The sequence below is a fragment of the Podarcis cretensis genome (assembly GCF_951804945.1).
Source record: "Podarcis cretensis genome assembly, chromosome: 5".
Taxonomy (NCBI): domain Eukaryota; kingdom Metazoa; phylum Chordata; class Lepidosauria; order Squamata; family Lacertidae; genus Podarcis; species Podarcis cretensis.
In genome coordinates, this window is record NC_137174.1 from 51513199 (window position 1) to 51539282 (window position 26084).

Below are 26084 nucleotides of genomic sequence, written 5' to 3' on the forward strand. Positions count from 1 at the left end.
AAGTCGTTCGCGACTGTACAGTGGTACCTTGGGTTACATACGCTTCAGGTTACATATGCTTCAGGTTACAGACCCCACTAACCCAGAAATAGTACCTCAGGTTAAGAACTTTGCTTCAGGATGAGAACAGAAATCGTGCTCCGGCGGCGTGGTGGTAGCGGGAGGCCCCATTAGCTAAAGTGGTGCTTCAGGTTAAGAACAGCTTCAGGTTAACAATGGACCTTCAGAGCCAATTAAGTTCTTAACCCGAGGTACCACTGTACTTAACTGTCAGGGGTCCCTTTACCACTTTACCTTTTAAGCTACTGAAGGTAATGGGGCCCTTTATATGTCCAGCTGTCCTTTGTCAACAACAAATAGTTGCTGTTTTTTGTGTTGAATATATGCTACATGGTAATTTATGGACCCATTATTACATCATAGGAGCCTACACAACACAAACACTGTTGCTGTATTCAAAACAAAATAAAAAAATTCCTTCCAGTAGCACCTTAAAGACCAACTAAGTTAGTTCTTGGTATAAGCTTTCGTGTGCATGCACACTTCTTCAGATACACTGAAACAGAAGTCACCAGACCCTTCTATATAGTGAGAAGGGTGGTGGGATTGGGTGATTGGCAGATAGCTGTGATGAGCCTGTTGACGAGTCTTAACGACTGCAATAGGTCTTACAGGAAAAAGCTTGCAGTCGTTAAGAGTCGTCAACAGGCTCATCACAGCTATCCGCCAATCACCCAATCCCACCACCCTTCTGAGTAATACCCCTCCCCACCTTCTCACTATATAGAAGGGTCTGGTGACTTCTGTTTCAGTGTATCTGAAGAAGTGTGCATGCACACGAAAGCTCATACCAAGAACTAACTTAGTTGGTCTTTAAGGTGCTACTGGAAGGAATTTTTTTATTTTGTTTTGACTATGGCAGACCAACAGGGCTACCTATCTGTAACTGTTGCTGTATGTAGGTTTTATTTTATTTGTTTTTTTATCTTATATTTTGGAAAAGTACATCCAGGTTATTTTCCTTTATTTTTTTTTTTGGGGGGGGCCCAACAGAGTGGGACCCTAAGCTATAGCTGGCTTAGCTTATCCGGCACTACCATTGGGCAATACTGCCCAGGAGTTGGGAGTCCAGAAGTACCTGGAGACCTACAGGTTCCCCACCCCCGAATTAAACAGCAAACCGCTGCGGACCCTGCCCTGAAGGGGGCCTAGCGATACTCACCCAGGCGAGGCCCCCTCTGCGGGCGTTACCTGAGAGGCCTTCCTACTCGAGGACAGCTGCTGGACGCGAGGAGGGAGGAGGTCTTTTAAAACCAGCTCCTTCTCCCCGATGAAACCCCGCCAGAAGCCTAGAAACGCTCTTCAGCTCGCTGCCGCCCCGTAAAGGAAAGAAATAACGCCCTCGACGACGCCTCCCCGGCTCTCTCTTCCCGCTCCGGGAGCCTCGTGCGCCGGCCTCCGAAGTTTTATGTCTAGCTTCGCACCACTCCCCTCCCTCGCGAAAACTGCCGCGTAATCTCAAGGGCGCATGCGCTTGCCTCGCGGGCCACAATGCGCTCTGGTTAACCCGAGAAGGAAGGATTGCGGGGCGGGAGAGAGAAGCCAGAAGTGGGGGCTGCAGGGAAGTTAAAACGAAAGGCAGTTCGCACCGTTTCTGCTTTGCAGACGCACGCATGGCCGCACCACATCTTTTGCTGCTTTCCAAACCTACAAAATCCCACCGTCTGTTCTGGGTGCGAAGGGGCTAATAAAAAAAAGCGTCATATTGGAAGTTCTAAAACATTTTATCTCTTGGATCTGCTGTTTTCTGCGTCATTTAGGTTTCCAAAGGGGCCATCCTGCTGGTTCTATGGACCGCCTTTTGCACGTCGCAAACTGCGCGCACCCGAGGGCAATATTAATGGCAGTGATTTTGTACTAGGCTCCAGTACTGCACTACTTCCTCCTCCTCCTTTTTTATACTATAAAATCGTTTTTTAATTTAACAGGAAATCGGTTCTTGCGGTGGGGCTGTGAAAGTTTTTCGCAGAGTGACTGAGTAAACAGCAGCTCTCTAATCCTCTGAACCCCATGCGGGGGGAATCTGAACCGACGCACCCAGCCAGGTACCAGGGAGAGCCATCCCTTCCCCTCCCGGTTCCCTATTGCTCTTGTCAATGGCACGCCCGCGGCAGATGATAAAGGCTGCAGAGCTTTCTGGTGACTCAAGCTATTAGGCAACGCGAGGCGAGGTGCGCGAGCCGGGGCCCTCTTTCCTCCCCTTTCTTCTCTCTCCTCCTCCTTGCAGGCGGATAAACCAAGTCTCGCCCCGCCTCCGCTCCTCCTCTCTCAGCTGAAACCACTCTGGTGTCTGCGGCAGCCATCTTTGTTGATGTGTCAGCTTTCAGTTCCTCTTAGGAGCTTGCACCAGGAACAAGGGGAGGAGGGAAGGACGACCCCTCGTTACTATTAGCAATGGGAGGGCAGCTACGCTCGCCAAAGATCTTCTGCTTTCCAGCTTCCTAGCAAACTGGTAAGAGCTATCCTGGCAGGGCGGGTGTTCAGACGTGGTTTTTTGGAAACACAAGCAATGTGGATTGATGTAGCTTGCGAGAGCACCTGTTACTAGGCAGGAGGAGTGGGGTGGGGATGGCAGATCTTGCTTGGTGTGTTTTGTTTCCCAATTGCTTCTTTAGAGTTTGGAATGGTTTCGATGCCCCCGATGCTGAACCTTCTAAGGTGCTTCCCGGCATGTTTCCTCCCTCCCTCCCTGCGGAACATTTCTTAGCATAGTAAAACTAGGCTGCTTCTCCGCGTTAGGTTTTTGTTTTTTTCCATTTCTTTTAACCACATTTTTGGCTAAAAGATGGACTGAAGTCCCCCTCTAGAAATTGAAATAAAAACTGGTGTACCTGCTTTACCAGGAAGTGAAATAATAGGTGAGTACCTTGCCCTCAAGGTCACACACGCACGCACACATACACATCATTGTATCATACTGTCTGAATTCCCCTGCTGGTTCACATTTCAGAGATGCCTTTGTACAGGTGTGTGGGTGTCAGCTGTCATTAGAAAGCTTGTCTGTCTGGTAGGCTTTTTGTTTATACATCAAAAGTTGTCAGGTGGCCAAATTGCTCAGGACCTTTAACATTTTGACCCCAAATACTTACCGTTGTTCTCTGAATGTGACACCTTTTATGAATACACACCATCAGTATTAAGAAGAGTTGCTTAATAAAGTATTTTTCTGTCCCATGCAAAGCTTGGGGAGGGATTGTATTTACTGGTTTCAGCTTTATTGATGTCAGTTTATTGTGAGATGTGGAATTTGTCTAAATGTAGTATAGGAGCAGACAATGCAATACTTTCATTCAGTTAAGCATCGTAGCTCTTCTTGGTTCATCTGCTGTGCTCTTCTGTTCTGCATAATTAGCTTGCATCTGAGGCTTTTCTCAATGGAAAATGTTTCTTGCCATTTGTACCTGCTTCAAAGCATTGAGATTAGGAAAGCTTTTTTTCTATCTTGGTTTCTGCTTTTTCTTTCTTCTGTTATCAGTTAGTAGCCTTTAGATATTGCACAGCAAGTGTTTTTGCTAATCATCCTCCTGAGATTTAGAGCCTGATTCTGTATCCCTGTTTGTTTAGGAGTAATGCTACTGAATTCACAGGCATTTACTGCCAGGTAAGTGTGCATAGGACTGCAGCCTTTGTTATTGTCTTTGATTTTGAGCTATTAACAATGGGCTCTATGGCTTCCATATTGGAAAACCAGAAGGCCTTATTGCCTGTAAAACCATACAATATTATGAATGGTCACTTACATTATGGCCCTATCCCAGAAAGCAGTTTGTTCACAAAACCATTCCACACAGTTTTTCCACAGTATATTTTAATGCTGCTACAAGTGTCTTCCTGGGCTGACTGTGTCAGAGATAAAATCCTATGTACTGAAACATTTGTTTCAGTAAAGTGCCTTTTCTCATTTTGGGGTGGGTGGGTGCCTTTCCCTTTGTTAATAACATTATATATATTAAAATTAGAGTTTGGTTTTTGATGTATAAGAATCCACATAGCTTAGGGTTGTCTTGTATTTCATTTTTGATCTGTACACTTGATAATTGTTGTGTGCCATGCAAACAAAAGAACTGTTATTTGAAAGCTTTGCTGTGATGTGATTCTGAGGCCAGCTGGTATGAGCTGCTGCTACTAGGTCTGTTTATTTTTAAAATATTTATTTCCCATCTTTCTAGGCAAAAGAGATATTCAAGGCAGGTTCCCAAAATAGCAAAAAAAGTGCAACATTTATTAACATTAAAGGATATGTAAAAAAAAAATACTGAAAAAGAAGTAGGCCTACAATATTGATAGCTGAAATAGCATAATCATCTCACCTCAAAACACTTGGCAGAACAAAGGTATTTAGGATTGGTCTTAAACATCTAGAATGAGTGTGTAAGATGTTTCATAGCACCTACTGCACTATTCCAGTGTTGTGATCTGTAATACTCTATTGGCATTTCAGGCCAGTTTCTCTCTATTCTTTGCCTTTCTATGTGTTTACATAATGGGGTTCAGTGTGCCCAAAGGATAACTGATCAAAACTTATTATTTACAAAGTTTTAGGTGCTGCTGTCAAGTACTCATCTACTCAGTGTAGGTATTTGCAGAAAGAGCTGTGCACTACTGCTTATCACGCTTTGTCCTGCTGGAAGTGGAGGGCTTGGACTCAAACAGTTGAGGGTTCAAAATGGATTTAGTGTAAGGCCTTCAGCTCCTCTTAATTTGCCTTTGACCGCTGTCGTTATTTCAAGCTGTTGCAGCTATGCATGTATATGTATAGGATCAGGTTGACAGGTTAACTACATTTTGGCAAGTGTCTGATAATAAATATATCTCTGCCTAATGTCTTACATTAAAAATACATTCTCAGTTTTAAGCAACCATTTTTAGATTGAAAAAAGGAACAGATTGGATATAGTAATTTATTTTGTCAATAAACTGTTTTAATGCCTGTTCCTTTTGGAACTTGATTGGTCGGTTGCTACCCCCCATACTGTGCTATAACCCAACATGAAAAATGAATGGGAATTACATTTTGAGCTGTAATTCTCCTGTTGACGGAAAGGAGCAAAAAATATTGGAAGAGAGTTGCCTCTCAGAAATATGCTTCTGAGTTTTTCTACCAGGCTACCACACCCCTGCTTCCTACCAAGCTATTATTTGGCTCTGTGTAGAAACTTAAATATCATTTATGATAATAACCATGTAAAGAATACTTTCAGTAGAAACACCACCTTTATTAAATTTATAGGCTGCTCCATATTACAAGTTCTACATTGATATTTCAGTTAAACCCTGACTGCAGTTTGTAAATCCTGATGTTGCCTATCCCAACCTACCCAAAATAAACATGAATAACAATTCCAGTTTCTGGAAGATGCTTTGACTTGGATTTTCCTGGGAAATGAAGTTCTAAAGTTCAGGGGAAACACCTCTGTGCATGCTAGTTCTGATTTGTTTCATGGGTGGTAAATATAAGATTGTGTTCCTAGATGCTCTTAAACTTAAATGAAATACAGAGATGGGCCATGTAGGGCTTTCACGGTCATTATCAGTGCCCTGAACTAAGCATTGAAGTGGTGGTGTCATGAGTTTTCAAGCAAAGACTCAAGCATGATCAGGCAAGAACAGCCTTGTCTGAAACCCAAAACAAACCAAACTCTACTCTCATCAATCCTATGGGCCTCTCCTTCCCAAAGGTCCAGAAACTTACTTTGGGGCAGAGGAAATGCTGGCAGATGCTCCACTCCCATGTCCAACAGACGACTGGGACTACAAGCCCCAGAATCCTTGGCAGGAAATATTATATTCACCATTTCTTCTAATGAGAACACCCCAGAGGGCGTTCCCTTGTGGAAATAATGTGGAGAGCGTAATTTTCCTGTAGGAGTCCCTGATCAGAAATGATATTCCGCCAGGGGCTAGGAATATCTACTGCCTGACCTACATCTTTCCCCTGTCCCAAACTGAGTTCCTGAACTTTGGGAAATCAGGGAAGAGAGTGGATGCTTTGTGAGCACCTTCAAATCTTTGTGACTTGGTTGTTTAGAATTTTCAGAAAGGTCCAACCCCTTTGGGAGCACACAGTTGGGTACTTCTACAACACTGGAACTTGCGTGTCATGTATTGATATGTCATTGTTTTGTTTTTTTAATGGTACTTTCTCCCAAGTAAATGCATATAGGATTGCAGTCTTGAGTCCATATGTGCAATCAAAGTTAGAATAGGCAGTAGCAGATTACCTGGTTTGTTGTTGTCGTTTAGTCGTTTAGTCGTGTCCGACTCTTTGTGACCCCATGGACCAGAGCATGCCAGGCACTTCTGTCTTCCACTGCCTCCCACAGTTTGGTCAAACTCATATTGGTAGCTTCGAGAACACTATCCAACCATCTTGTCCTCTGTCGTCCCCTTTTCCTTGTGCCCTCCATCTTTCCCAACATCAGGGTCTTTTCCAGGGAGTCTTCTCTTCTCATGAGGTGGTAGCAATGACCATGCTACCTAGTAGCAATGACCATACTACAGTGTGCTTTATGAACATGGCAAAGGAGGATGACTGTCGGTTTTGTTGTTCATTTGCAAGGGAATGCTTGTTGACAAAATACTTACTGGGTCCATAAACAGTAGAAATGCTGTGTCCACAAATAGTCCGTAGAATAAATGAAGGTGATTTACTTGTTACCATGTGATTTAGCAATGGATACCAGTTATTTCAATATCCTGATGTAGCTGATAATATGACTATGTATACAAAAAGAGAGGTGCAAGAACTGAAGCCTGCCAGAAAGTGATGTCTTCTGCCATGAAAGCCCTGACACTTAATTCTCAATTGTGTGGAGGACTGGCTATGGCTACGGAGTGGTGAGGAAAAGTCACTCTGCCTATGTTCTGAGGTGCTGTCCTTTATTAGTAAGCAGAGGGTTGAACACTTGCTGTGCAGTGCAATCTTACACATGTCTATTCAGAAGTTGCACAGACTTCAGTGCCACTTACTTCCATGTAAGGGTGTACAGGATTGCCCTCTTAGCTATCTTTTCTGATGTCGGCTTTTGGGCGGTGATGAGAAACAAGCTTTAACCTTTGTAGCTCCACAATAAGGGAAGGGGGGGGGGGACTAGTTCTTTCCAGTCTTGCAAACCTGAAAAGTAGTGGATCATGGAGCCTAAACCGCATAATAAGAGAGTTGTGTTGTGCAGAATGGGCAATGCCCCAGCTGCCAGAGGTGTACACCAGCCACAAAATCTGACTTGTATCTGTAGCTTGGGGAAGCAGCTCAATCCATTTTGCAGCTGCTCTGTGTATTTCTAATTCGACTAGTTACTCAGGACCAAATTAGACATGTGAAAAATGAAGCTGTGCTCTTCCTACCCCTCCACCCCACTCTGGCTGTCCAATTTACTATAATGGGGAATCTATAAATGACTGTAACTTATTTCCTCTCGCCAGAAATGGATGGACTTTTCAGGCATAGGAGTCCCTCCAGAGTGGATTGAGCCTGTCAAATAGTAAGTTTTGTGCAGAGTACCAAGGTTTGTTTGTTTGGTTTTTTAAAAAAGGAAATTAGCTTCTGCCAGAATTGGATGCAATTTACAGACATGGTTGCCCCTTCTGAGGAAGAGAAAGCTTGCTAAATTTCAAAATGATTGCTTACAGTGGCTCTCCTGCAAATACAAACTCACTGTTTTGGGGTGGGGAAAAGTAGATCATGGATAAGCAAGACTTGGGTAGGTGAAAGAACGTGTTATCTCAAAGGTCATTGGTGAAAGGTGTGATTATACTAAACAGCACCACAAGGATACAGTGGTACCTCGGTTTACAAACTTAATTTGTTCCAGAGGTCCATTCTTAACCTGAAACCATTCTTAACCTGAGGTGCGCTTGCGCTAATGTGGCCTCCTGTTGCCGCCGCGTGATTTCTGTTCTCATCCTGGGACAAAGTTCACAACCCGAGGCAACTACTTCTGGGTTAGTGGAGTTTGTAACCCGAAGCATTTGTAACCCGAGGTATCACTGTACTGACAGCAGACCTGGATGCAGACTGTTGGTCAAAACTTTTATTGGTACATCATATGTATTTCTAGCCAAAATAAGTTTAAAAACCAGCAACAGCCAGCACCTGATCCCAAGGCCATGGAAAAGCCACTAAATATACAGTACAATAACAATGATTTCAAGTTGGTTCTGGGTCCAGGATTCCCTATATTCCTGTGCTCTCTGGATTTGGATGCCCCCCGGAAATACTGCATTTTAAAAATCACTGTAAGCCTAAATGACAAAGGGACTGCTCTGTACTTGAGTGAAGATGGTGGGGTATTGTTTTGACCCTCTAGTCTAGATTTTCTAACCACAGTGAATTAGTTTTCCAAGGCACTCCAATCACATTGATTTAGGAGATGGATGCTAAAATAACTACTAAAAACTATGTTTGCTGTTCTCATGCCTTCCCCTATGTAAGTCAGTAGAGAAAGAGATTGACAGAGAAAGAGGGAAAGGTAGAGAAATTTCATGGAGAATTAGCAGTGTTCTAACACCACTACTGACCTTTTTTAAAAGGCATTTTTGGTTTGTAACAAGAATGTGACTTTCAGCTTTGTATATTATCTTCCATGCTGTATTTCTGATTGCAAACCCTTAAATCTTCACAGATCTGTGCATAACTTTAGTTTACCGAAGATTTTCCTCTCCAGCTATTTTATTTAATGCTCAGTTGACTTGTTCCTGGTGTTAATCCATTTCGTTAACTATTACCTAATGTTGGATTGGTAAAAATACAGCCCATGTAGTTAAGCAGTATAGTGTAGTGAACTTTACCTTGTAAATCATCTATAAGCAAATCCAGAACAGAATGCAGGTCAGGTCATTCTATGAAAATTATTATGGGATGACTCATGGAGGACATAAAATTAGGAAAGCAATATTAAATATTGAAAACATAGTGAGATATTGGAAGCAAAGAAATCTACAGCTGAGCTGAAGGTGTATAGCTGCTGTTGATGTTTAGCATTAGTCACTAGATAAATAGTTTCAGGCGTTTCATCTTAAAACCAAAATGGAGTATTTGCAACCTTAGTCCTTCTCTCTTTTTTAATGAAACAAAATAAAGAATGTAAAGAAAAGGCTGTCTATTAATTTAAAACTTGGGTAATTTTTAGTATAGCATTTTGTCTGCTGTCAATGTGGGCTGTGTTGCATGCGGGTGGAAGAATGAACTTGGAGAACTTATTTGGGCAAGGTCATGTTCTACAATAGCAAAAGGACAGCAAATATAGTCAAGTGTGGTCTGTCTGGCATTATTTATTTACTGATGACACAGGCATTCAACAAGCAGTGGGGAATAACGTATTTTCCTGTCAATTTATTTGCTTGGTTTAGACCAGGGTTTGAATATTGGGAGCATCTTCCTTGCCTGCCCATCCTCCTTCTTCACTTCCTAGTTTGTGGTAACCATAGGTGTTGTTGTTGTTTTTTGTGATGCCTGAATTGGCTACCACTAGCCATAGTTTAGCTTCAAGTCCACTTCAACCATGAGTCCGATTCCAGTTTAGAGCCATGCTATGGCTAATTTGCCAGATAGGGCTGGAGATAATTTCAGTATATAAGGAGGAAGGGGGAAGGCATGGCAGCTTGGTACATGTGACATCTGAATTGAGTGTGGCTAGAGTACTGGGAAAATGTTAACATCTCTATGGCAAATTGATAAGTCTTTAGGAAAGACATTGAGACCCCAAACAACCATTAAGAATGCACAATTATTAAGGTTTCTAAAAAAAGACCAGAAAGGTTCAGCCAGGAAAAGAAGTCAGTTGCTGATTGCCCCGTGAGCTTTAATATTTCTGCTGTTTTTGTGTGAAGGGCAATTCTTTATAGTGTTTGCTTTTCTGCCCAAAAAAATTCTGAAGGACATTGAAAATGTCCACCCCTATTTATTATTCTGTACATCAGGGTTCACTGTGTTTGTTGTGAATTACAGTATATATATTTATGTTTGGGGTCGTGGGCTGTTCCTGAGACTGATGGCTAACTGTCATCTTTGGAGGATATTGGCATCTTTCATTCCAAATTTATTTGTGTATGTGCTTTCCTTTTCTGCTGCCACATCTTTATCAAGTTGCATTGGTGATCTGCCTTGCTTATCTTGCTTTGATGCATTTTTTTAAAAAATTGGGACCAACAGATACTGATGAAAGTAAGCAACAATGAATAAAATGGTGTGGTACTGCCTCAGCTTCAACCCCCCCCCCTTTGTTAGCAGTAAATTTTATTTTGTCAGTACCACTCTATAAAATATGTTAATTTTTTCTTCTTTAGATCTTGTTCCTGTTTCCCCATACATCTTTTACCAGATGTTTAGAGAGTGATCAGTGCTATTAACATGCTACCATAATAAGCAAGGAAATAACACTGATTTCATTTATTATGTTTAGTTTCTTGTCCTTTTGAAGTGTAGTTAACAATATTTTAAAATATCTACAAAGACTTCTGATTTTACTAACTGATTTGAAAGGAAACATTGCATTTAAAGGGACAGCTTAAACAAATTTCTAAAGCAGGCCTTATAGCACAGTCACTTGAACTTTACTTTCACAATAAGCTATAGAATCTTTGTTCCTTTAAAACAAGGCACAGCTCCCACTTATTTGTTGAGAGCAGGAATAGTCCTCACAAAGATTACACTTAAACAGCGTAATGTTATTTCTTTTAGTATTGTGTGATAACACTTTAAATACTATTAAACTAAAAATAATACAGATCTTGGGCTTCTAACTGGAATAAAAACATTTTATTTGTACACGTCTTTATCACTTTCTGTGATGGCAAAGCAATATTTGTTGTTCGCCAAGAATTAGAAGATACCCACTACTGTATAAAATAAAGTGCTGGCTATAGAGCATCCTGTTTACTTAGCTTTTTTGACTTTAAGACATCTAAGAAAGAGAGGAAATGAGCTATTTGTTTTGTGCTCAGTTGCTTAATGTTCTGTGTTAAAAGGGATTTTATATTTGGATTGTAGGAAAGTCTTAATTATATATATTTAATGAGAAAATGAGAGTACTCTGCACTATTCTTCTAGCAACAAATAAAAATAATATGCAGATGTACAGAAGGAAGCTTCTTACTATATGTCTTGGAAAGTGCATTGTCTATTTTTCTGGCCTCTGTGGGTTTGGAGACCTCTCAAGATATCATCGTAACAATCCATTAATCCAGGGGTTCACAGTGGGTACCTGGAAACACCTTATTAGCTTATTTGCTGGTGACACTGCCATCATCAAGGCCCCAAAGCTGCTCTTCCAGAGGTAATTAAAACTATAAATTATTGTTGGGTGGTGCTTGGTTTCTTTATAAACTATGACAAATCAGAGACCTTGTTTTGGAATGTGAACTTGCAGACTCAACCAGAAATTAGATGATCCACCAAACTTGTTCTACCTCCTTGCAATGTTTTGGGGTTCTAATTCCTAGGAATCTGAACAAATTGCTTCATTTAAAGTACCCTACTTCCACCCCCAAACATATTGTAGAGGACTTGAAGGCTTGGCAGGCTTTGATTTTTTTTCTATTCTGGGGAGGGTGGCTACTGTAAAAATGGTAGACCAGAATCTTGTTTCTATTTCAAGTCCTGTCGATTTCACATAATACCCTTACCTCTTGGCAACTTCTTATTTTTTGCTGCAAAATTAAATCCAGCCAGGGAGGCTGGGAAGACCTTTATTTACCAACATATTTTGACGCCTTTCAGCTATGGCAAATCGTTCTGATGATTTTAGCAGATCTACCAACATCTTGGGTTGCACTGGATGCACAAGATTCTCCTTCTCTCCCTCTAATTGTGATCCCCTTTTTGCTCCCAAAGAGGTCAATATGGAAGTCTTTATTACGCTATAGATATGTGGAACAGAAGGTGTAAGAAACTAGCCTCCATACCCTCATCCTTAATCCCCTTTCCTTATATACCACAATTTCAGGCTCAAGATAAATTAACAGTATCTACTATTCTTTCCAAAGCGGGACTGCATTGCCTGCAAGACTGTTATGAGAACAACATGCCAGTTACAGAATCACAACTCTCGGAATACTTGAAAGATTCAGGAGTAGTTTCATAGAATCGTGGAGTTGGAAGGGACCCTGAGGATCATCTAGTCCAACCCAAATATGCAGCTGTCCCATATGGGGATCGAACCTGCAGCCTTGGCATTATCAGCACCATGCCCTCACCAACTGAGCCATCTCAGATCGGCATCATCTTGAAAGATCCTATGTTACATGGTGTAGCCACTAGAGCCCTGGAACCTTAGGAACATCTAGCTGTGGCAAGCACCCAAAAAGGCAGGGTCTTTCCACTTACTGCTTTGAAATCAGTGTGAGAGATGAACCCTATAGGCAAACTGAAAGATTCTCAGTGGCTTAAGATCTGCTCCTCTTATCCCTTTAGGTCCACGTCTGCTAACATTAGGGAGAGGTTACAGATAGGTAGCCGTGTTGGTCTGCCACAGTCAAAACAAAACAAAAAAAATCCTTCCAGTAGCACCTTAAAGACCAACTAAGTTAGTTCTTGGTATGAGCTTTCGTGTGCATGCACACGAAGAATCTGAAGAAGTGTGCATGCACACGAAAGCTCATACCAAGAACTAACTTAGTTGGTCTTTAAGGTGCTACTGGAAGGATTTTTTTTGTTTTGATTAGGGAGAGGTTCAGTGGTGGTTTTTAACTCTGGTCTGGCTAGCTCATACTGTAAGATCTGGTTCCCCCTTATGCTGGTGGGGTTGTAAGGTATGAGGAACATATTTGCATATGTGTTAGAACTGTAATTATGTACACAAATTCCGTAAGCAGATTCCAATGGAGATAGGTAGTATTGTTGGCAAACAGGTCACCTTGGATGCTAAGCTATGTCTTTTATCTTTTTTGATGCTGACAATGCCGAACTTACTTCTCAACAGTAAATTCTATACCTGTTGGTTGCTCCTCATCTAGTGATCTCTCAAGGGTGGAAGGATGCATCTTGTTATTTTGTGGTATAAAAAAGTCATATTCGTTGCCATTTCTGAAAAACTGACTCAAAAAAATACTTTGCTTCTGCTTGGGAGTCGTTTGTGATTTATATGACCAAACAATCTCACAATTGGCACAGTCCCACTAAATAAGTTTCTTTGGCAACATTCATGAACATTTGGTATGGTTGGTAGAAATATGAACCTTGCATTGCACCATGGAATATATTTTATGTCATTCTTTTTAAGCTTTCTATGATTATTATTTTATTATCTTGTAAATTTATTCTTCCTGTTTTTACAACTGTTTTTAAGTACAGATAGGATGAACCTGTGTAATCACCAGCTTGTCAAAATCAGCCCTTTGGAATGTTCTATATTAGGGCCACTTAGGCTGTGATGTTTTCATTATATGTGATATTTTATATGTATATATTTTAATTCATAGAATCAAAGAATTGCAGTGACCCCAAGTCCAACCCCTGCAATGCAGGAATATCGACTAAAGCATTCAAGACAGATGGCCATCCAACATCTGGTTAAAAACCTCCAATGAAGGAAGTCCAAATTATTCTACTAATGCTTTATAGATAGATATACTCCAATTTGGCACCAGGGTTCCTGAAGTGGATCAGGCTGTCTTAAGTCCACATTTGAATGTCAGGTGCCATTTTGAATCAAGATGGTGTACCAAAATGTAACTTTGCCCAATTTGGCAGGACAGTTCCAAACTGCATTGATTGGGATGCCTCTAAAGATACTGTCACTCCAGTTTTACATGACATTTCCCAAGATCAAGGACTAGGTTTTGGTATATGGTTGGATACCAATGGACATACTCCTCCTGTCGTTTTCTCAATGAAGGTCATCCATAAGGGTAACCAAGGCTGATTTCAGTCCCATACTGTGGTGTGCGCCCAGATTGGAAAGGATCTAAATAATCAGTGTGTCAGATATGTTCATATTTTAATCAGTTACTGTGAGATAAATGTTTAATCACAACACCTATCATATATGTGTTTCAGATAGGCAGAGTGATAACAGGTTTTATTAGGAAAGATGTTTCTAGGTGGCATTTGAAGGAAGAAGAAAAAGGTAGTATCACATAGGTTTTCTGGGAGAGAGTCCCATATCACATGTAAGGCAATGCCTTAAATATATATGCAGTAACCCCTGTTATCTAGCAACACTCCAGAAGAGCCTTTAAATGTAAACAAGTACAATGTCCATCAGTTCTGTGAAAGATCAATTAATTGCAATGAGTACAATCTGCTTCTATCGCCTAGAAGTCATACTGTCTGAAGAAAAGCCATGGACTTTGTCCTTTCATAGGGTAGAAAGCAGGAAAAGCTTTTTACATTTTTTTCATCATATCTGGTAACAGGAGGGTGGGTGGAGATGGCACAGCTATGTGACCTGCCCAGTAGCAGATCTTTCAGGAGTCCCAAATCAAGACATTTTGCTTGTAGTAAACCCCACTGACTAGTCATGGCAAAGGGCAGGCCAAGTTTTCAGTGTGCAGTTAAGCTTTTTGTTGATTAATCAGTTGTATGCTGCAGCGTGATCATTTGGCTTTCAATATGCCACTTGAACCCAGCTACCCACTGACTTTCCAAGTACTGGAAGCAAAATAATTTTATACTTTACATTTCCCGGCATGGACATAGGACTGTGAAACAACTCTGATGAGTGGGGATTGGGTGCGGCATGCAGCATAAACCTTACCTCTGGGAGTGGTAGTGCAAAGTGTTACTGCCTTGTGTGTTTGTACAGAAATAGTTCATTAGAACATAGGTCTTCAACCTTTTTGAGCCCACAGCGCCCCTGACCAACTACATTCTTTCTGCAGCACCCCTGTGGGGCTCAGGAGCCCAGTTATGTCAACCCTTGCCTGGAGAGCTGGCAGTCTCTCACCTTTTTTCGTACACGCTCTTTTGTGGAGTGTTCCCTCAGCCTCCTCTCCTATCCCAAGGAGGATAGGGCAGCCTCTGGGCAGCCACTGCTGCTGCCCCTGGTCTCTGAGCTGCCCCCCTCACCCTCAAAGAGAAGTGCCTCCTCAGAAATCTGGGACTTGTCTGTCCATTCCCAACAGCAAGGGCTGGCAGACGGACTGGCTGGCCTCCCTCCCTCCCTTGCTTGCTTGCTTACTCTGAGGCCGTCTCAGCTCCTGGCAACCAGCACCCCCTGACTAGCCCCAGAGGTACCATTCACCTACAAGTCTACTGCTGTGCAAGACTTTGGGAGGCAGAGATGTGAGAGGGCATCCGAGGAGGGAGGGAAGGAAAGAGGGACAGAGGCCAGTGTTGCCCACAGCACCCCTGACCATCATTCAAGGCACCTCAGGGTGCCACAGCATACTGGTTGAAAACCACTGCATTAGAAATATTTGGTTAAAGAGTTAAATCCCGAAGTATCTAACTTGCCCTTTTTTAAGGTTTTATGACTCAATCTATGCTGATACGTTTATCTTTGGTAGTTGTTGAAAGCGATCAAGGTTATTACAGGGGGGGAAATGTTTTATGACTCAAAACTATTTTACTCTTACGTTTTCTTCCTAGATTCTTGGTGAAAAGATGGATGAGCAATTACAAGAAGAGCAAAGTCCTCTGTATCCGGTCAACCTTTCAAAGACTGATGACGTATCTTCCAGCTCATCAGCTGTTGAAGAAGCAGAGAAAACACTGGGAATTCAGGATAGTCTACAGATTGCAGACACTGGAGGTGAAAAAAGCCCTTTGAGCATAGAAAATAAACAATTGACACTGGATCCCAGTTCAACAGCTCTTGATGCAAGTGGAAATGAGGATGATGTTGATGCACAGCTTACACCAGACGCTAATGGAGATGGAGGTGGAGATTGTTGTGCTAAACCATTCGAAATGCAGACAAAAGAGGACTGTTTACCTATGGGAGACTGTAAAGGACAAGTTTCTAAAACTGATGACACAGATCGATCCCTGGTACACCTATTGCATGACGATATGAAAGGGCCTCATGGGGTCTGCTCAGAAAGCCCTTATGACACAGATTGTACTAAGAATCTTATCTCAACTATTCAGAACGCTTCTTCTCAGGAAGCTTTGTTAGAAGAAATAGAGTCTGAACTACTATCGACGGGTTTGTTGAAAGACCATAAACTTCCAAATGGGGTGTGCAAGAGTGAAGCTACGTTGGCTGTACTTGAAAAATGCATGCAAGATAAATATCTGCAGCAAGAACACACAATAAAGAAGTGAGTACCGGGCGAACATCCGCACATAGATCTTTAAACATGAATGTTATTCATTACGTATTGTGGAGTTACAGCTTTGTGCTGTGTAACTATAGTGATGTCTTTGTGGCTAAATGGTCAGCTTGGGCAAACAACATTGCTTGCAAGAGCATTTTCAGTTTTCAATAGGCAGAGAGATTAATTCATATATAAACTCATCAGTCCATAAAGTGACCATATGGTTTCCAAAGCGTACGTTAGGTAAGGCAATCACGTGCCAAAATTCACATAACTGTGTATCAAGTGTTCTGTGGGGCTTTTGATTTCTGTTTTTTTTATACTCTCCTTCAGTTGATGGATTCAGACATGGTGTGTTTGAAACTGAGTAGCTTCAAAAACAGTTTGGGGTTTGGTATGCGGGTCTTCTGTTTAATGGATAAGAGTAAATTCTAATGCCTTTGAGGACCAAACTATTGGTTACTGTATGTTAGTCCAAAAGCCCCTTTCCATTGCAATACACTCTACAGAGGGGTACTTTGCAGTGAGGATGGGGGGACAGAATGCTAAACCTCTTTCCTGTGAGGTGTTTCCTTATTCTCACTGCCACAATTGGATTCTACAACTGTGTTTGTAGTACATTTAAACCTAGAACATTATTGGGCAGGAAAAAACCAACCTGGCAGGAACTATCTTCTTTCCTTGGTTTTCTTTTAACTGTGTTTCATTCAGGTTAAACTAAATTTATCTCATTGCAGTTTACCTCTGTCCCCAGCTTGTATCCAAGGATCACTTTGCTGCTTGGACAAGGCAGGGTACATCAGGTACAAAACTCCTCTACCCACTGCAGTTCCTCATGCCCCCTGAAAAGCAGCTCTGTGGGGTTGGGAGGTCCTCTGGAATACTATGGGATATTGTGCAGAGGGCTCCAGTAGATAGGGGTTGTGGCAAAAATCGGATGCCCCTGCTTTGCCCAAATGGTAGCAGGTTCCACTACTGGCAAAGCCACTACTGAAGACAGCCGCTGGTACTTTAATATTAGAGGAAGACTGCAGTTATTCCTAGTAGCTTATTTGTTACCTCATTTGAATTACTTTTAGCGAGGGTTTGAAACAGGCCTGCAGTGATGTAGGGTTAAACACACCAGTTGCTTCTTAGTACAGCAATTTTTAGAACTTATTGACTAGGCATATGATGTAGCACAGCCACTTGCATGCAGACATCATTGAAATCCGTAGTATTTGTGCATGTTTTAATGTAGTTACCAAAGAAAAGACAAATATGGTGACGTAATATGCAGATCAGGAGGATAATCAGAACTTTTGGCCTTGGACAACAACATTATTATTTTTTTGTCAGAGCTTGGAAACCTGAGGTGTTCTCCAACAGCCTTTGAGGAGCTGTGTAGGACCCTCCTTCCTTTGAGTCTTCTTCCAGGCTTGAAGCCTTACATCACAGAGTAACTGAAGCAAGAAGAGAGAATGAACAATTAATTGAATGTGTTGCTACTGAACAAGGTTATCTAATAACATGAAATAATCAGAAGCACATTAAAGTGCACTAGAACACATAATGTCACTAGAATCTTCTGATGAAGGAAGAAATGGATGCCACAGAAACTTAAAAGGGAGACCAAAATCATATAAATTATCTATCTCTTCTGCTCTTCTGGTCCATGTCTCTCATCCCTCTGCAGTGGCCTGACAGCTGGCAGGGCAGATTTCCATGTCACACTGACGTATTTATGGGCCTCTGTGTATGAGGATGTGTATTTTGTAATGTGATAATGGCCGTGCCAGTCTGTCCAAATATATATATTGCTCACTTACACATGTAAAAATATGCTGATGTCACTATCCTAACACTTTACCTTATTTATAAGAAAGTAACTGTGTATATGGAAAATAGTAAGGGCAGTAGGTTCAATTTTTTTCTTGGGAAGAAATAGCAACCCAATACACACTCTCTCTCTCTCTCTCTCTCTCTCTCTCTCAGCTGCTTCTGGGGCAAGGTAGAGTATCCTGCCCCAGTGAGTAAGCTATACTCTCACTTGTGAATTGTTTATCAGCAAAGACCTTCCCAGAGCATGTCTGTGATTACAAAGAGACTTTCCAGCTATGACAGGATGGTGTGTGAAAAACTTCCAAACAGCTGTGTTTTTTAAGTTCTTAAAAATATTGATTTTATACATAAGCTATCACTGGATCTTGCAGTTACAGGAAATGTCCTCTGCTGTGAGTCTAAACCAACCAAACTCTGTGATGTAATAACTTCCCAATCTTGCAGGAAACATGTTTACTGTATGTTTTAGGTAAATTTTACTTTGGTCCACTTTGAACTGAAGTAAACTTCCGTTTCCAAAAGAAACAGAATTTCACTGAGAATCAAAGGTGGCCCTTGGGCGGTGTAATTTCAGTAGGCTGGTGCTGGAGTTCAGCAGTCTTTGGTTTTTTAAAACTATGGCTAAAGAACTAGGAATAGGTCACAGGATTTTGTGCTCCCCTCCCATACATAGCCTCCTCCTTCTACCACCAATCTTGAAGTAACCCTGCCCTGTTCCTTGTTGTAATACATGCACTGATGTTTCTTCTTGGGCTGCTTAACCCATCCTTTTTTACCAAGACATTTAGTGGCTACTGTGCTAAGGACAATCCTACACATGCCTACTTAAGAAATGAGTTCCTTTGAGTTCAGTGGGGTTACTCCTAGGTAAGTGAGTCTAGGATTGCAGCATTTATGTCGGTGTCTGTACAATAACAAATGATGGTAAAAGGTAGTAAGGTGAGTGGAGAATGAGAGGAGGTTGTACAGTGGTACCTCGGGTTACGTATCCCTCTGGATACATAATCTTCGGGTTGCGAATCTTCGCCTCATGTGCGTGCGCAGAAGGGTGCCTCCGGTTACGGACTTTTCGGGATACCGCCAGGCCTCCGGAATGGATGCCGTCCGTAACCAGATGTACCACTGTAATTTCAAAATCATGGCTAAGCAACCGCTACCATTAGATCTGTCCCACTAAGAAAACCTTTCTTTCTTTCTTCAGTTCAACAATGTCTATACCATTTAACACCATAGTTTCTAAGTACACAGTGAGGTTACAAAAGAGGTAGAGATGATAAAAATCAGTTAACATTACCCATCAAATCAGAAAAGCTTATTTAAAATGCCTCCTGAATATGTTTCTTTTTTAAAGTCCTTCACCAAGAGCCTAACGTGCACCAGGGGTGGGGGCTTGTGATCTCAGCCAGGAGGGAGTTTCACAAAACTGGGAACCTTGCCAGAAACTATTCTGACTAGATCCTTTGAAGAATTATTCCTTATCAGCCTGCGTGCATAAATCACCTACTTCTTGTTGGTTTCCAACGCCCATCATCCCTGACAATTGGCCACGTTGGCCGAGATGGATGGGAATCTCGGACCAACAATATCTGGAGGCCACAGGTTTCCCACCTCTGACTTATGTGCTTCTGGGGTACAAATTGGCTGTGATTCAGAACTTTTGTGCTGTGAATTGTGCAGTAGTTTGGAGTTGGCAATAATTCAGAACTGTTTCACATGAACGTTCTGGGCTTCACTTGCCTTTGTTGAACCAGTGCCGAATTTGTTGTGCCAGTTCAGTATTATTTGTGTGCTGTGCTACAGGCAAACCAGCTTTGCTTTTTTCTCCCTAGGCAGCCTTGGACCTTCTGACCACATCTTTAATTTAATTATGTTGTTTCATCCATGAGACTATAAAAGAAAAAAAACCTGGCCTGTCGCTGTTTGAGGTCTTGTTGGGAGGTTGCTGTTGGCCATTTGCAAATTTTCTAAAGGGCACCTTGAACAGAGTTGAATAAGTTTGGGCAACTTTTGGCCAGGATATTATTAAAGCTGCCAGGGTTGTAAATCTTTCGAGATTTTGATTTGGCTGTAGTGTTCGAAGGCATGGAGCCAGCAAATTAAACACATGCCTATTCTTTCTCTTTGTGGCTTTATTACCTAGACAACAGTGAAGTGCTTTGTATGCTCTAAATGTGCAGTTTGATCTGAAATACTACTCAGTTTCTTTCTTTTAATTCAAACTTTCAGACCAAAGTATCATAGGAGTCTTTGTGATTTGTTTTGTTAAACAAATGAGATTCTTGTATTTTGAGGATTGTTCCTGTGGCTCCAGCTCACTGGAGATTTTGCTTGTGTGTAGTGCTCTACTAATATATGAGCAGCACACCTAAGCATTTTGTGCTTTTAAAAAGAACTAACCTTCATTGAATTTGTCTCTCAGTAACTGTTAGCTAAATGGAGACAAACAGTGGGAAGTCTGTTACATTTGTGCCCTGCTTATAAGCTTCCCAATAGAGATCTGGTTGGTCACTACTGAGAACAGGATCTTGGGTTAAATAGGTTAGCGGGCCAGTTCAGCAGGGACTCCTCTAATGTTATGTTCTTACTGCACTGCAGAGGATTCAACTATATGACCCTCAGTCCCTTCCAACTGCACAATTCTTTGATTCTATGTTTCCCTCTGAAGTAAATGTCGGACTTTATTTATGCTTTCTTTAAGCCGCATGGAGGCATTTTTAAACTACCCCTGGTCATCAGCTGCTGTGACATTTAAGAGCACCTTGCCATGTGGCCATCTCAAGTGTGTGGAGTGTCTCCACATCCCCTGTGGTCACCTCTAGTGGTGATAGGTGATTCATGTGGCTAGCCACCCAGCATGTTAGGATTGTTACATGGAAAAGCATCCAAATCTTTCTTGTAAAATGTGGAAACAGTTGTAAAATGGATGGGGCAGAAGTGGTAGAAGTTGTCAATTTGGGGGGTGTAATGGTGAGGGAGGATCCAAGGACCATGAAGGTGGACTCTGCCTCAGCCTGAGAGCAGGGGGGGCGTTAAGAAGCCCTTGAGAAAATTTTGGGTCTGTGGTAATCTAGGGTTTGGCAATGTACCGTAGTTATCTTTTCGTCATACACACTGGGCTCTGCTTTATTGGATATTCTTTTAATTATTTCATTGGACAGATTGATTAAAGAAAACAAAAAGCACCAGGAACTAATTTTGGGCATTTGTTCAGAAAAGGATGACTTAAAAGATGAACTGAAGAAAAGAACAGAAACTGAAAAACAGCACCTTGGCATTATTAAACAGGTATGGAGTTTTATGCATATTCATGCCTTGTTCAATATATTTCACATAAAACTCGTATTTCTATTTGTACTTTCAGATACTTGGTTCAGTGTTCGTATTTCTTCATATACCTGTTGACTCAGAAGTGTCCCACAGAGTTCAATGAGTCCCAACTCTAGGCTGTGCATAGGACGGTTGTTGCCTGAAATGCCTTGAACTTATGTTTGGCAGCAAATATCTAATTTTAGAGTGTTTTCAAGGGAAATAGTGTATATTTTATTTGCACTGAGATGTACATGGAAGCCTCTGGGGCAATATTTTGATTCTCTTTTTAATAGAGCATCATATTGCATTATATGTGACTGTTTAGTTTCCCATGCTTGCCAGAAGTAAAAGTGTGTTAAACTCAGCCTTGTAAACAAGGCTACAAAATTACTACCCTGCCAGATGTTTTGTGTTTTTTAACTGCTAGACTCTGGGAGCTGTCAAAGGAGGGACCCATCCTTCCAGCAGCCTGTAGGATTTCTGTGTTTGGCCCAACTGGGAAGAGGGATGGAGTGCTTTGTCCCTTAGATATCAGATCGCTCCTTATTGCCTGTGGATACCAGAGCAATACTTAAGACTACAGCTGTGCTGAAATTATTGTCAGAACCTGGAAACATGATCACTGGAACCATGACGGTGATGGCAATATGGTTTGATTTGCTGCCATAGCAGGACCAGCACCACATGATGCATATTGCTGCTTTGGGCTGTCAAGATTTTTTGCAAACTGCTCCCAAAGTATAAATGCAATGACATTTTTAAAAACCTCTACTCAAGTTGCAAATTTTGCAGATCACTTTTTTGGCTCATGGCCGAAATACATAATGTTCTCTTTGCAGTTAGAGGCCAGAATAGAGGATCTCCAAAAAGAAGTTAAAGCTGCTAAAGATAAACTGCTATCCCAAGATGCTGCTGCGAAAAATGCCATACAACAACTGCACAAAGAGATGGCTTTTCGTACAGATCAGGTGACTCTTTTTTTAAAGTTCTTGTTGTGCTTTCTGTAGGAACGTGAAGGATGATATAGGCACTTTATTCATTAAATATCTCCAAGTATTTAGTTGAAAGCTAAACATATTTTGGCTGGTGCTGATGACTGTACAGTAGAACCTTGGGTTGCGGACATAATCCGTGACGGAGGCACGTCTGTAGCATTCGCATCCTGAAGTGCCACGTCTGCGTCGGCAACAGTGCAATTTGGCACTTCTGTGCATGTGCAAAATGTGATTTAGTGCTTCTGCGCATGCGCAAGCGGCAAAACCGGAAGTAACCCGTTCCGGTACTTCCGGGTTTCCCGCGGTCCGTAACCCAAAAACACGTAACCTGAAGTGTCTGTAACATGAGGTATGACTGTAGATGTATGTCAAGTCACTCATATAATCTCCGTTCTGGATTTTGCAGTTGCTGAAGATGTGTCCAGAACACATCCTCTGAGACAAGCTTTGGTTGTTGCAGCCATAGGTTATAATGTTATAAGGATAAAAGTTGGGGGTAGAGAGAACCTTGAAGGCAAGGTGAGATATATTCCCATCCCATGCGTGCATAGTACATAAGACACCTTCTGTTAAAACTAATATGGTGAGACAATATTCAGCATTCCATTACTATTGGTGTTCTATTACAGTGGACACTCGGGTTGTGAACGTGATCGGTGCGGGAAGCATGTTCACAACCCGCAGCACCATATCTGCGCATGCGCGGGTCGTGATTCAGCGCAAAGCGTGATTTAGCCCTTCTGCGCATGCGCCAAAACCCGGAAGTAACCCATTCCAGTACTTCTGGGTTCGGCGCAGTACTGAAATTGCGCAACCTGAAGTGTCTGTAACCCGAAGTATGACTGTACTGTTATCTAGACAGACAGAGTGACTGTCTTTTCACAGTTACCAATAGAGTCATACCTCTTGTTACGTTTGCTTCAGGTTGCGCAATTTCAGGTTGCGTCCTGTGGCCACCCGGAAGTACCGGAAAGGTTACTTCCGGGTTTTGCCGCTCGCGCAGTTGCACAAAATGGCATCACACGCATGTGCAGAAGCGGCAAATCGCGACCCGCAGACACGGGTTGCATTCTGCTCATGTTGCGAACGGGGCTCCAGAACGGATCCCGTTCGCAATCAGAGGTACCACTGTACAGCATAGTGTTGAGGCCGAAAGAGTGACGACTCTTTACACTGTAGGGCAAAATCTGAATCCACTGTACTCATTTTACATGGATAGAAATGGTGGGGTGGGAGGAGTGGCAGAATAAGAAAGGGGATGGTCCTACCCATTGGTCTTCTACAGATTGCTCCTGGAGAATGTTCCCCACAACCAAAATAGAGCTTCTCATCCCTGCTCTAAAGGTTATTAAAATGGCATAACCCTATTGCTCTGAAATGGTCAAGAAAAGGCAAGACACAAATGTGATAAGGGTTACAAAATACTATTTACTTATTTATCTGTATATACTTGTTCCCTGTTATTTTCCCCTTTTTCCCTCCATTCCATTTGTTTAATTTAATTTTAGACTGCAAGCTGCTTTGACCAGCAATACATTTATTTCATCTGTTCTGGCTTTGAAAGGTTCGGATTAAAAGACATTAAAAGTCCTAGGCTGAGTCATATTTTCATTTTCTTCTTCCACCTCCTTTTCAACATTTCATTGGAAGCTATGCATTCTTCAGTCATGAATTTAGATCACATTGCTTCAGTTGCAGTGATTTTGTATTCTTATTATCTTGACGAATGGGGAGGGGAGGCATATATTCACTCTCATTACCTAAAGTAAACTTGTAGTGTTTGATATTCTAAGGCAAACAAGAAATGTGAAGAAGCCCGCCAAGAAAAAGAAGCCATGGTAATGAAATACGTTAGAGGAGAGAAGGAGTCCCTAGATCTCCGAAAGGAAAAAGAAATACTTGAAAGAAAATTGAGAGATGCAAATAAAGAAATTGAAAAGCAAACTAACAAAATAAAGCAGCTTTCCCAGGAGAAAGGACGTTTGCACCAGCTCTTTGAAACCAAGGTATATCCACTTCATCTTGAGTTTCTTTTGTATTCCTGCGGCTTACCTTGAATTCCAGAAATGGGATTAAAATGCTGAAATGACTTGGCATCTCTTTCAAATGAACGGGAAATAGAATATATTGAGTCAGATGAAGTTGAGAGTTCTAGTAGAAAGGGGGCTGATTTGAATACAGTGGCAAAAAGCTACACTTCTATAGACCTTAATCCCAAATCGGGGTGTTGTATGGTGCATGATCAAATAAATATGTGGCATCTTTGTTTCTTCTTTTTTTGTGGGGGGCGGGGGAGATGAAGGTCTCCTATTTATATGTTGCATGTAAAAATTAAGGTTGCACTTTTGGGTTTCTAGCATAAATTTTTTAATATAGGTTTCTTCCCCCCCATAATTATTCTGTTATATATTTTTTACTTGCATATACTGACTATTGTGCTTCCCTGAAAGTGAACTCTAAGACAGAGGTGCTGACCCACACGGCTAATCTGGTCCACCAGTCCTTCTTTACTGGCCTTTCACAGCCCTTGGTTCAGTTGACTGCTTCTTGCAACTGACAGCAGCTGGTTTAACCCTCTGTCTAGCTCAGTGCTCAATGGGAATGGAAAATCTCATGCACTGCACTTCTCTGCTGATCTGCCTCCATTACTCAATAAATTTTCCAGGAAAAATAGTCCCATTAGAGTTCAGGACTGGACAAGTGGGCCCTGGAAGGGTTTTTTTTTGGGGGGGGGGGTTGCACTGCTTTCACGCTTCAGAGAATGATTTCAATATTATGAAGATTTTGCTGCCCCCACATGGTGATATTGATATTTTCCTTGACACTGGATTTCCTGGAAACTGTGTCATCATGTCTAAGACATTTTGTACATTAAGTTTAAAATGCTTCTGTCTTATTATAAAGCAGTTGAAGAATGCAAAACCTACATATGGCAGAATGTTTTTTCCTCAGTACAGATATTGTGTTGCTTTTTCTTTCTCTTTTCCTCCAAATTACATGTATTTACAATGCCAAATGAGGAACAAATGACCTCTAAAGCTAGATGATATTAAGAAAGAGAAGGAGGAAGGATGAGGGGAAAGACTAGGAAGGTAGGAGGAGGAAAAGATGAAGTGAGAAGTTGGGGCAGGGCAAACACAGGATTTGAAGAGCTCTCAAGAATTCAGATGTGATACCTTATTATATATATTTGTTGCCATAATGTATGACACGAAGCATTGCATTATCAATAGTCACATTAGATTGCAAAACAGAAGTTCAAAGACTTTTCCAGAGATGAGACCTTTTCAGTGTGACTGTCATAGTTCAGTGACAGGCAAGCAGAATTCCCTGAAGACAAGAAGACTACAAATACATTTTGTTCCACTTCAGTGAAATCATTGTGTGCACGCTTAACTCCCCACCGCTTGCAGAAAGGTCGCTTGTATTTCTGCCGCTCTGGGCCTATCCATTTAAAAGGCTTCATTTCAAACCTAATAATCTAAAATTATTCTTTTCAAGGAAGCTGAAGCCACCAGAATGTCCAGAGAAATAGAGAAATTAAAAGAAGAAATGAACTCTCATGTGATCAAAGTAAAATGGGCCCAAAACAAATTGAAGGCTGAAATGGATTTACACAAGGTAGGTGTGCTAATGATATAGAGGGACATTTTCACTGCAGCTCCTATGTCTCTTTGTAAAGCATGTGGTGCAAGGTTTGAT

General features: G+C 41.6%; 2 protein-coding genes across 6 annotated transcripts in view; one reads left to right on the forward strand and one right to left on the reverse strand.

The window, feature by feature from the left end:
* Positions 1–1270, reverse strand: part of TDRD1 (tudor domain containing 1) — a 31740-nt gene extending 30470 nt beyond the window's left edge. Inside the window, exon 1 of one of the 3 annotated variants that reach the window (XM_079976627.1) lies at positions 1252–1270. The gene's annotated coding sequence lies outside the window, so the exon portion shown is untranslated. The other 2 variants (XM_079976629.1, XM_079976628.1) reach the window with 2 other exon arrangements.
* An 835-nt stretch (positions 1271–2105) lies between these two features.
* The window catches only part of CCDC186 (coiled-coil domain containing 186), a 44946-nt gene continuing 20967 nt past the window's right edge, over positions 2106–26084 (forward strand). For 2 of the 3 annotated variants that reach the window (XM_079978477.1, XM_079978476.1), the window contains exons 1-6: positions 2106–2512; positions 15587–16260; positions 21237–21363; positions 22227–22355; positions 24176–24388; positions 25884–26003. In XM_079978477.1, coding sequence (XP_079834603.1) covers positions 15602–16260; positions 21237–21363; positions 22227–22355; positions 24176–24388; positions 25884–26003 — 1248 coding nt within the window. In that variant the 5' untranslated portion in view covers positions 2106–2512; positions 15587–15601. Of the gene's footprint in view, positions 2513–3624; positions 3662–4229; positions 4395–15586; positions 16261–21236; positions 21364–22226; positions 22356–24175; positions 24389–25883; positions 26004–26084 lie in introns of all 3 variants that reach the window. The other variant, XM_079978478.1, reaches the window with a different exon arrangement.